Source organism: Dipodomys ordii, unplaced genomic scaffold (assembly GCF_000151885.1).
Source record: "Dipodomys ordii isolate 6190 unplaced genomic scaffold, Dord_2.0 Scaffold57, whole genome shotgun sequence".
Classification (NCBI taxonomy): domain Eukaryota; kingdom Metazoa; phylum Chordata; class Mammalia; order Rodentia; family Heteromyidae; genus Dipodomys; species Dipodomys ordii.
This window is the reverse complement of record NW_012267273.1, coordinates 11,682,970-11,695,340: the sequence shown is the minus strand read 5'-3', so window position 1 is coordinate 11,695,340 and position 12,371 is coordinate 11,682,970. Positions and strand designations below refer to the sequence as shown.

Below are 12,371 nucleotides of genomic sequence, written 5' to 3'. Positions count from 1 at the left end.
CTGGCTTTGAATTGTGATCTTCAGATCTCAGCCTCCTGAGTAGCTAGGATTACAGGCGTGAGTCACCAGTGCATGGCCCTGAGCTTCTTTTGCTCAAGGCTAGAACTGTACCATTTGAGCCACAGTATTACTTCTGGCTTTTTCTGTTTATGTGGGACTGAGGAATTTGAAACTAGGGCTTCTTGTATGCTAGGCAAACACTCTAGCACTAAGCCGCATTCCCAGCCCCTGCAATGACCACCTTTAAAGTACAAGTGTATATATGTATATTTTGTATGTGGCAATGTCTCTTCAGGGTAGTGTTCTGCAAGTCAGTTTGCATGTATTAGCTAATGCCAAATTCCCTGCATTTTTGCATTGCCATCAGGGATATTTGAGAGTGTCTGATAGTGCACAGCTATGATCACAGATGGACTGTCAAACTTTTGGATTTCTGACAACTTGATAATGAGACAAATAATAGATTATAAAGATAAGTGATAGATGAGAAATGTCATAGTGGTGTGTGTGTGTGTGTGTGTGTGCGTGCGTGCGCGCGCATGTGTGTATAGGCTGGTTCTGGGGCTTGAACTCAGGGCCTGGGGGCTCTCCTTTAGCATATTTGCTCAAAGCTAGCACTCTACCACCTTAGCCATAGCTCCTTTCACAGACTTGCCTGCCCTAGTGGCTTTGAACTGTGATCTTCAGGTCTCAGCCTCCTGCATAAATAAAATTACAGGTGTGAGCCACAGGTGCTGGCTATAGTGTTGTTTTAAGTGGAATTGTTCTTACTAACTGTACATCTTTTTTTTTTTTTTTGTCAGTCGTGAGGCTTGAACTCTGGGCCTGGACACTGTCCCTCAACTTTTCAGCTCAAGCTAGAACTTTACCATTTGAGCCACAGCACTACTAGCTGGCTTTGAACCATGATCCTCAGATCTCAGCCTCCTGAGTAGCTAGGATTACAAGAGTAAGCCACCAGCGCCCAGCTTTTTTTTCTTTTTTTAAATTTTATTTTAATTATTTAGAGGGGTTACAGTTACATAAGGTAATGAGTACATCGAGCATTGTTAACCCCTCCTTTGTTTTTCTCCTACTATCCCTTCCCTCCCCCACCTCCTAACTATAATCTTGAGCATTCATGGTTTTTCCTCAATGATGGTCTCCTTGGAGTCACACACTTATCCATGGAAACCAAGAGTAGATTGTGTTTTGTATGGTCAAGAAACTAGGGAAACAACTATATGTTAAAACTTAGAAGAAGCCGGGTGCTGGTTGCTCACATCTGATCCTAGAAATTTAGGAGGCTGAAATCTGAGGATCACAGCTCCTGAAGTGGAGCTGTAGCTCAAAGGAGAGCACTAGCCTTGACCACAAAAGCTCAGGGTCAGCCCCCAGGCTCTGAGTTCAAGCCCCAGAGCATGGCACACACATGCACGCATGTGCACGTGGATGCATGTGCATACACACACACACAGAAGCCAGTGTCTCATGACTGTAATCCTAGCTACACAGGAGGCTGAGTATCTGAGGATTGTAGTTTAAAACGAGTCGAGGCAGGAAAGTCTATGAGACTCTTATTTCCAATTAACTACCAGAAAACTGGAAGTGGTGCTATGGCTCAAAGTAGTAGAGTGCTAACCTTCAGTGCAAAGCTCAGGGACAGCACCCAGGTTCTGAGTTCAAGCCTCATGACAATGAAAGAAAGAAAAAGAAAGAGAAAAAGAAAAACAAGAAAGGAAGGAAGGAAGGAAGGAAGGAAGGAAGGAAGGAAGGAAGGAAGGAAGGAAGGAAGGGAGGGAGGGAGGGAGGGAAGGAAGGAAAGAAGGAAGGAAAGGAGGAGGAAAAAAAGGGGAAAAAGGAATGAGGTTAGCTCTAATGTGGAGAAAGCTATGGGGGTGGGAATGTGGAAAAGATTCAAAAAAGAAAATGGGGGCTGGGAATGTGGCTTAGTGCTTGCCTACCATGCATGAAGCCCTGGGTTCAATTCCTCAGTACCACATAAACAGAAGAAGCTGGAAGTGGCTCTGTGGCTCAAGTGGTAGAGTATTAGCCTTGAATAAAAGCAGCTCAGGGACAGTGACCAGGCCCTGAGTTCAAGCCACAGGACTGGCAAAAAAAAAAAAGAAAGAAAATAGGGTTGGGAAGTTGCTCAAGTGGTCAAGTGGTAAGTTGCCTGCCTAGCATATGTGAGTTCAAATCTCAATACTGCAAAAAAAAAAAAAAGATAGATAATAGATTTTACAAAGGAGATAAAAAGATTCACAAAGATGAAGCTGAGTTTGGATTTATGGATTTGTTCTCCCATGAGGCACAGTAGAAACACTAGAAACATTTTCAACATTTTTCTCCCTCTCTACTTTTTAAACTATGTCAAATTAATAATCCCTTTCATTGCTTTTCCTATTCATTTCTCTTTTCAATAATGACACCTCAGCTCTTGCTCTTTTTTCTGCATATCTGTACTTCAATAATACCATGCTAACCTGTCATCCTGCTTGAATTAGACTTCTAAATTAACTTCCTAAGGCACCACTTTGATCATGTTACTTTTTTGCTCCCAAATCTTCAAAGGCACCACTCCCACTGTTTTCTGAATAAACTTTGGACTTTCTTGTATTTATCTGCAATTCAGTCATACTTTTTTTTAAAAGAAGTTTTTAAAGTCTTTTCTATATACCAAATCATGCTCTCCAATAGACTTTGCTCTTACTTTAGTCATTAGCAAATACTTTCTATAGCACCTTTATTTGGAAGCATTTGTCTAGGGTAGTGATAAAATCACTCAGTTAAATCTCCTAGAGGCAGACCAGCATCAGATCAGATCTCAGGAGGAAAATTACCCAGATGTTTTACCTGAAATAGCCAACTGGCCTCTGTCCATGCTCAAAGGCCATGGGAGGAATTATAACCATGAGATTCAAGAGAAAACACTGAAAACAAGTTATAGAAAAATGAGAGAATCAGGGGGCTGGGAAGGTGGCTCAGTAGTAGAGTGTTTGCTTTGCATGCATGAGGCCCTGGGTTCAATTCCTCAGCACCACATAAGCAGAAAAAGCCAGAAGTGGCACTGTGGCTCAAGTGGTAGAGCACTAGTCTTGAGCTGAAGAGCTGAGGGACTATGCCCAGGCCCAGAGTTCAGGTCCCATGACTGACAAAAAGAAAGAAAGAGAAAGAAAGAAAGAAAGAAAGAAAGAAAGAAAGAAAGAAAGAAAGAAAGAAAGAAAGAAAGAAAGAAAGGGAAGGAAGAAAGAAAGGGAAGGAAGAAAGAAAGGGAAGGAAGGAAGGAAGGAAGGAAAGAAGAAAAAATGAGACAATCAGGGCTGGAATATGGTCTGGTGATAGAGTGCTTGCCTGGCATGCATGAAGCCCTGGGTTGGATTCCTCAGTACCAAATACACAGAAAAAGTCAGAAGTGGCACTGTGGCTTAAGTAGTAGAGTGCTAGCCTTGATCAAATAAAACTCAGGAACAGTGCCCAGGTGCTGAGTTCAAGCCCCAGGACTGGCAAAAAGAAAAGAAAAAGAAAAAAAGGAAAATGAGAGAATCATGTTGAAGGGAAGGAAAGAAGTCTGGCTACTTGTGCAGAGAGCAGAGTATAGGAGAGGGAGAAAGTAGACTGTTCCACACTGATGGAAAATGAAATATCCCTGGGCTTTAGTGGTATGCTTGCACATATAGCACCTGCACTCCACTCATTTTACATATATTTGGAGTACCCATTATAAGCAGTGCTAGATTTATAATGTAATTTGAGACTGAGCTCGTGAACAGGCCTAGGATCAGGAATTTGAATCTATGGACATTCAAGTGTTGCTTAGGGTATTTATAGTCCTCTGTGAACAAAATCAATGGCTTTTTAGCAGTACAATAAATCACTAAGGTGAAGGGTAACAGTCTAAAAAGTGAGTAAAAGTGGATGATTGGCCAACAGTATCCTGGGAATACTGAGTAAGCGTGACAGTGTGGATTTGTAAAAGGCAAAGTGACCTCAGATTTTAGGCTTCAAGGTTTCTGTATAAGCCAGGCACTAGGGACTTACCCTTTAGTCCTAGCCACTCAGGAGGGTGAGATCTGAGGATCACAGTTCAAAGCCAGCTTAAGTAGAAAGCCTATGAGACACTTATCTCCAATTAACTACCAAGAGCCAGAGTAGAACTGCAGCTCTAGTGGTAGAGTCCAAGCCTTGTACAAAGAAGCTCAGGAACACAAGCTAGGCCCTGAGTTCAAGCCCCAGGATCAGTGCGCGTTGTGCGCACATGCGCGCGCGCACACACACACACACACACAAACACACGACTATGTAGGCACACGTGAAATGCACGAATGTGAATTTATTTAGATATTTAAGTATTTCCTAAGGTCTCTTCTAACTTTCATATCACAGAAATATATTGTCAAAGTGAACTTTTCCTATTTTCCTCCCCCTGAAAAAAAGGGGCTTTCCCAATCCTCTGGCAGCTTTGTCACTCTATTATCAGGTTTAAAATTCTGAGGCAAATTTACCATGAAGTTTATGGTATTAAAGTTTCTGGGCTCCTCACTTGTACTATGTAAATATTCAATTTCGTACCTACTTTTGACTCATAATTATTCATTTCCTTCCTCCCGCTTTCCCTCCCTCCCTTCCTTTTTTTTTTTGTGGATGGGGGGGCTTGAACTCAGAGCCTTGGACACTGCCACTGAGCTTTTTCACTCAAGGCTAATACTGTACCACTTTGAGTCACAGCACCAATTCCACCACCAGTTTTCTGGTGGTTAATTGGAGCTAAGAATCTCAGGCCTGCCCTGGGTGGCTTCCAATTGCAGTGCTCAAATCTCAGCCTCCTGAGTAGCTAGGATCACAGGCGTGAGCCACTGGCACCCGTACCAGAATAATTTTTTAGAAAGAAATCTGTTTTTTGTTGTTTTGTTTTCACAAATTTCCATCTAATTTCAGAGACTATCCATTTCCATGGGTTTTTCTAAAGTTAGCTAAAATGCTCAGCCAAAACAAATGATTCCATTTCCATGGGTTTTTCTAAAGTTAGCTACAATGCACAGCCAAAACAAATGATTTTTTTTTTTTGGTCGGTCTTGGGGCTTGAACTCTGGGCTTGGGCGCTGTCCCTCAACTCTTCAGTTCAAGGCTAGCACTCTACCACTTGAGCCACAGCACCACTTCTGACTTTTTCCTTTTTGCTTATGTGGTGCTGAGGAATGGAACCCAGGGCCTCACGCATGCAAGGCAAGCGCTCTACCACTGAGCCACGTTCCCAGCCCCCGATTTTTTTTTAAGTAAATACAGGTCAAAGGAAGATAGCTCAGCCAGTTTCCAGATTTTCATCCAGACGGTCTGAAAAAGTTAAAAATGTCTACACAGACCAAAATCAGGCTGCTGAAACATATTATCTGACCTTTATTTTATTGAGCTGCCAGTATTTAGAGAGTTTTCACATAAAACTCAGACTTTCTGAGTTTTCCTTAAAAAATAAAGACCTCAAAACTAGGTGCTCGTCTTCTGAATGAAGCGGTTAGATCTGAATCTCAAGTGATTCTTTCGCGTCAATTTAGCACTGCTGCCAGGCGCCGGGGGCTCACGCCTGTAATCCTGGCTATTCAGGAGGCTGAGAGCTGAGGATCGCGGTTCAAAGCCTAGCACTGCTGTCCGCTGAGATACCTTTCACCACATTTTTAGGCCTTTGAACTTGTAACTAAATCGCTGCTCTTTTCCATTTCATTTTCTCTCCTTTCCCTAATCGAAGCCAGGACCTCCTGACACGCTACGCACGTGCTCGATCTTTCTCCAGCCACTCCTCCAAGCCCACAAACCCAGCCCTTTCCAGCATCCTTGTCTTTCACTTTGCCAAAATAAAAGAGAAAACAGGCGCAATTCCACCATCACCGCTTTTTCTGAGCATCCTGTCAGCTGTGGCACTGCAGTTCTGGCCGTACCTCCAGGAGAGCCCTAATCCCACCTCTCCCCTGGACTCCAATTTGCATCCTGCTCTCCGCGCCCCTGGCCAGACCCCTCGGCTCGGCTGTGAGTCCGTGGCAACCTTAGACTACAGTTAGATGACGACAGAAGAGAAAGAAGTAACAAGTCTATGGCCCAGAAAGCAGCAGGTGCTGGTAACGGTACCGAGCGAGCTCTCCCCGGAGCCTCAGTTCCAATTCTCGCGAGATTTGGCCAGCGCGCCGAGCCCTTCAGCCCCACCCCCTCCGAGATTTGGGGCTGGGTTTCTTTCTGATTTGCATAACCTACACTGTCTCAAACCATGCTTTTCCGGAGTCGTGCTCCGGAAGCGGAAGTGTGACCTGCAGCCTGTCAAAGTCCGGGTGTTCTTCGGTGGTCTTTTTCGCCGGCTCCGCAGCGCTCTGCACCCGTTCCTGCGGAGCTGGCGCGGGGGACGGAGGTGCAAGATGAGCACCATGTTCGCGGACACCCTGCTCATCGTCTTTATTTCCGTGTGCACCGCGCTGCTCGCGGAGGGTGAGAGCGGCTGCTTCACGGATGGTTGTGGGTCTCCGAGAGGCTCGAGGGCCTTTCTTGGTGGGGGGGGGGGGAGAGGGAGACTTGGATTCCTGGAAATCCCCGAGCTACCCATGGGGGAAAGCCGGGGGGTAGAGGGGAATCCGTCCCCTGTCCCTGAGGGAAGGTGGATTTCACCGGCGTGCTGGTGGAGAGACACTGGGACACCTGACAGTTGGTTTGGGTTGAAAAGTCAGTTGTGTTTCCGTTTGAGAAAAGTTAAGTATACGGGAAATACGGAGGAAATGTTGAAATCCCTACGACTATGACCACTAATATCAGTTTGTTGTCACCATCTCGATCGTCTCTCCGTTACCATTTTGCTTTTAATGTTGTAGGCATAACCTGGGTCCTGGTTTACCGGACAGACAAGTACAAGAGACTGAAGGCGGAAGTGGAAAAACAGAGTAAAAAATGTAAGTATGGTAACCCGTTAGCATAGTTACCACATCTCAACTTCACTTAGACCATGTTCGAAGTAAGTATTTTGAGGGAACCATCTGTCAGAAAAAGCATTATAGGTAATTTAGCTTTTCAGACGTGGTAATACATACACACCTGTAATCTTGGCATCCACTGGAGGCAGAAATAGGAAGATGATTCCTGAGATCTGTTTCAAACAACAACAACAAAAATCAACTTGACATCTTCTAACAAATGGACAGCTGTGTGTGTGTGTGTGTGAGTTCTGGAGTTTGAACTCAGGGCCTCAAGACTGTCTCTGAGCTTTGTGGCTCAAGGCTAGTGGGCTACCACTTTCTACAACTATACTTCCAGTTTTGTGGTGGTTAATTGGCAATGGAAGAGTCTCTCTGACTTTCCTGCCAGAGCTGGCTTCTAACTTTGGTACTCAGATCTCACCTTCTGAGTAGTAAGATTGCAGACATGAGCCACCGCGCCCCCGCCCCCCACATCGAGAAATAGAAAACTTTTATGCAACATGTATAATAAAACTAAAATGAGGTATTCACGAACAAGGTCGTGAGGGAAGCCGCACTGTGGTTGCTTGGCCATTTCTCCCGTGTTGTCTTTGCGCCTCTGGCAGAACTTCTCATGGTACCATGTTGGGCCAAAACATCTAGAGGTTTACAACCTCTGTGATCAGTCAGGCCCGCTGTGAACACAGCTCTGGGAAGACTCTGCCATTTCCAGTGGAAAACAAGTGGTGGTTACTGGCCATGATGACTGTATTGTTTGGATCTGGATTTGTGGCACCTTTTTTTATAGCAAGATACCAACGCTTAAGAAATAAGGGTAGGGGCTGGGAAGGTGGCTCAGTGGTAGAGCGCTTGCATTGCATGCTTGAGGCCCTGGGTTTGATTCCTCAGCACCACATAAGCAAAAAGAAAAAAAAGCCAGAAGTGGCGCTGTGGCTCAAGTGGTAGAGCGCTAGCCTTGAGCTGAAGAGCTGAGGGACAGTGCCCAGGCCCAGAGTTCAGGCAACACAACTGGCCCCCCCAACCCCCCAAGAAAAAGAAAGAAGGGTATCCCCTTAATTCACCCATTTAACAGATTAGAATGTTTGATAGAGGCACAGACTCTGGAAAATGGATTAAATTCTCCACTCAGCATACTAGGTATGTTTGTAAATAGACTCCTGACATGAAAAAAAAACAAAACTAAAAGTGAAAGAAGGACATAGCAGGTACAAATTATATTCTATAATTGCTCTAAAGAAGATGTTGATAGGGACCTTAGAAGCCTTCCTGAAACAGATGAAGTACATGGTCTAGACATAAGTCCCCCACAGATAGTTAGAATTTGGATAGAGAATGGGTAGGGGGAAGGAAGAAAATTCCAAGTAAAGGAAATAACATACAGGCAAAAGTCTCGGAAATTTTACTATGTAAAGTGTATTTGGACAATGAGAAATCATTATATCTACTATCAAGGAAAGTGTTGTCTTTAGGAATAAGCCAGCTTTCATTTGGGTAAGCAGGTTAGCAAAGTTTGAGAAAAGGTTTAAGAACAGGTAAAACTTTAGAAATAAAGCAGAGCCAGGCACTGGTGGCTCACACCTGTAATCCTAGCTACTGAGGAGGCTGAGATCTGAGGATCACAGTTCAAAGCCAGCCTGGGCCAAAAAGTCAGTGACACTTTTCTCTCCGATTAACCACCAGAAAACCGGAAGTGGAGCTGTGGCTCAAGTGGTAGATCGCTCTCCTTGAACTGAAGAGCGCAGGGATAGTGCCCAAGCCCAGAATAGCCCAGATTTCAAGCCCCATGACCGACCAAAAAAAAAAAAAAAAAGAAATAAAGCAGAACATCACTGAAGGTCCAATATGTCCTGGGTCTTAAACTCAGGGTCTGAACACTATCCCTGAATTTTTTTTGCTTAAGGCTAGTACTCTACCACATTTTTTCTGTTTATGTGGTACTGAAGAATTGAACCCAGGGCTTTGTGCATGCTAGGCAAGCACTCTACCTCTAAGCCACATTCTCAGTCCCAATACTCTACCACTTTGAGCCACAACTCCACTTCTGGCTTTTCTTTTTCTTTTTCTTTTTTTTTGTCGGTCCTGGGACCTGAACTCGGCCTGGGCACTGTCCCTCAGCTTTTCAGTTCAAGGCAGGCGCTGTACCACTTGAGCCACAGTGCCACTTCTGGCTTTTTCTGCTTATGTGGTGCTAGGTAATTGAACCCAGGGCCTCATGCATGCAAGGCAAGCACTCTACCACTGAGCCAACTTCCTAGCCCAACTTCTGGCTTTTCTTGGTGTTTACTTGGAGGTAAGAGTCTCACGGAGTTTCCTGCCCAGGCTGACTTTGAACTGCCTCCTGAGTAGCTAGGATTACAGGCATGAGCCACTGTCACACGACTATGAATAGAGTTTTGATTATTATTTTTTATTTTTTTAAATAAGTTTATTGTGAAAATATTGTACGTGAGCAAGGTAATGAGTACATTTCTTAGCAAGTATTGTTGCCTCCTCCTTTGTTTTTCCCCTTACCATCCCTTCCCTTCCATCTCCACAACTACACTCACCCCTCCTGCACCCCCCGCCTCCCCACCTAAATTGTAAAGTTCCCTTTTCTTTTTTCTTTTTTGGGTCTGGTCGTGGGGCCTGAACTCTGGGCCTGGGCACTGTCCCTCAGCTCTTCAGCTCAAGGCTAGCGCTCTACCACTTGAGCCACAGTGCCACTTCTGGCTTTTTGTTTTTTGCTTTCTGTGGTGCTGAGGAATCAAACCCAGGGCCTCAGGCATGCAAGGCAAGCGCTCTACCACTGAGCCACCTTCCCAGCCCTGTAAAGTTCCCTTTTCTACATATTGCCTTGTACATCTCATTGTTGCAATGGATCAACCTGTATCCCTATTTAAACAATTTGTTTTTTTCCCTTCCACTCCCCAAATTAAACCAACATCAAATACAGTGAAAATGGGTTATAACGTGGGGGAGGGCCATACAAAGCAACAAAAAAATCATATGGTGCCTTATAAATATGTTAGAAACAATAGCAAGCAAGAAAAAAAAACACTTGTGTCCTTATCTTGGGGTTCATTTCGCTTAACATCTTTTTTTTTTTTGGGTCCGGTCGTGGGGCCTGAACTCTGGTCCTGGGCACTGTCCCTCAGCTCTTTAGCTCAAGGCTAGTGCTCTACCACTGAGCCACTTTCCCAGCCCACTTAACATCATCTTAACTGAACTTTTCTTCTTGTCTCAGACATACACTAGTTATTGCAAATAAAGGAAACCATGGGACCTATGTTTCTTTGGGCCTGGCTTACTTCACTTAATATAATTTTTTCCAAGTCTTTCCCTTTCCTAACAAATGGGGCAAGGTCATTCTTTCTGATGGAGGCAGAGAATTCCATTGTGTGTAAGTTTTGATTAGTTTTGAGAAAGCATCTTGTTATGTCATCCATGCTGGCCTTGAACACAATCCTCCTGCTTTGGTCTCCTGAGTACTAGGTTGGTGAGTGATTCTTTAAGGAATCATAGGCCCTGGGCTTAATCCCCAGCATTACAAAACAAAAACAAAACAAAAAATTCTCATTTGATCCACATAGTAACCATTTGTGGTCAGTTGAATAAATGTTAGCTCCACATTATGGGAAAGAAGATTGTTACTCAAAGTTAATGATATACTTTCCTCACAGAGTAAATAAAGAAAGACCAAACTAAGTCATGAAATTACAGTTTACCGTTTCATATTCAGTTTTGGTAATACACGTCACTAAATTCATTATCTTTACCTTTGGAAATGTGACCCTCTTGCAGTGTCTTTATCTTAGGTGACTGGAATCTTTTAGCATCCAGTGATATAAGACAGAAATGTTGAGGTACTTTTTATTTGGCTTCTAAGCACCATATTCTTGACATTGCTTTTTATTGGGCATTCTGCAGTTTTCTTGTTGATTTCTTTTCTTGACTAACTGGTTGATTGTTGGGGGTGACACGCTCCTTTTCTTTTTCACATATGTATATGGTACTAGGGATTGAACCTAGGACCTCTTTCATGCCAAAAAAGCACTCTTAACACTAAACTACAGCCCAGACCCTAATTTATTTGTTTTACTTTTACTGCCTCAATTAATTTATTTCTGGGGCTGTATGTGTTAGAGCACCCCCCCGCAACTTGTATCTCTAGCCCCCTCCCTTAATATAATATCTAGTATTACAACTATAAATTTTCCATCTTGATGTGACAAATGCTCAAACCCAGTATGTCCAAAATTGCATACTTGTTCCCTACTTCTTTTTTTTTTTTCTTTTTTTACTTGTTCCCTACTTCTAATTTTATTTGTAGTCTTTTTGAGCTTGGTCAATTTGAGTTCTATTCTTTCAATTTCTCAGGTCATAAAACTCATGTACTTATCTTTGATTCTTCTCTCACAATCCACATCCAGTCTATCAGCAAATACTATTGGGCTGCCTTCAGATATATTCAGAATCTGACTACTTTTTACTACCTCCTCTGGTACCCACCATTACCCAAGCACCATAAACTTTGTATGGATTATTGCAACAGCTGCCAACTAGTATTACTGAAAGTATAATTCGAATGATCCTTTTAAAACCTTTTCAGATTATGCCCATCATTTGCTCACAACTCTGTGGTAGTGTCTCATTTTTACTCAGGAACAGCCAAAGTCCTTACAGTGGTCTGAATATTCACCTTTTTGCCACTCATAATCTCTCCTTCCCATTCTCTCTGTTCTACCCTCACTGGCCTGCTTTCTATTCATCACACACTCTAGCCACACTCCTGTGCTGAGATCTTTCTGGTGGTCTTTTGTCTCCCAGAAATATTCTTTTCTGTAGTACCTGCTTGGTAAGCCTCTTAGCGTTTAAGTTTTGTGGGGTTTTTTGGCTGGTCCTGGTGCTTGAACTCAGCACCTGGACTCTGTCCCTGAGCCCCTTTGATGCTCAAGACTAATGCTCTACTACTTGAGCCACAGAACCACTTCTGGCTTTTTCTGTTTATGTGGCACTGAAGAATCCAACCCAGGGCTTCATGCATACTAAACAACCACTCTATTACTAAGCCACATTCCCAGCCTAGCTTTTTAGTTATGATATATAGCTTACTTCTTTTTTTGTGGGTTAGTACTAGGACTTGAACTCAGGGTCTGGGTGCTATTGATTAGCTTTTTTGCTCAAGGTTGGTTGGTGCTCTATCACGTAAGCCACAGTTCTACTTCTGGCTCACAGACTTACTTTCCTTGGCTGGCTTCAAACCATTATTCTCGGATCTCAGCCTCTTTTTTTTTTTTGGGTCTGGTCGTGGGGCCTGAACTCTGGGCCTGGGCGCTGTTCCTCAGCTCTTCAGCTCAAGGCTGGTGCTCTACCACTTGAGCCACAGCACCACTTCCGGCTTTTTTCTTTTTGCTTATGTGGTGCTGAGGAATCGAACCCAGGGCCTCATGCATGCAAGACAAG

The 12,371-nt window shown here is 43.7% G+C and overlaps 1 protein-coding gene and 1 pseudogene across 1 annotated transcript in view; both read left to right on the top strand.

The window, feature by feature from the left end:
• The first annotated feature begins 6,262 nt into the window (after positions 1-6,262).
• Positions 6,263-12,371, top strand: part of Tmco1 (transmembrane and coiled-coil domains 1) — a 31,057-nt gene continuing 24,948 nt past the window's right edge. The window contains exons 1-2 of the mRNA XM_013021749.1: positions 6,263-6,450; positions 6,828-6,905. Coding sequence (XP_012877203.1) covers positions 6,381-6,450; positions 6,828-6,905 — 148 coding nt within the window. The 5' untranslated portion in view covers positions 6,263-6,380. The remainder of the gene's footprint in view (positions 6,451-6,827; positions 6,906-12,371) is intronic.
• On the top strand, positions 7,551-10,770 carry LOC105989604 (annotated as a pseudogene).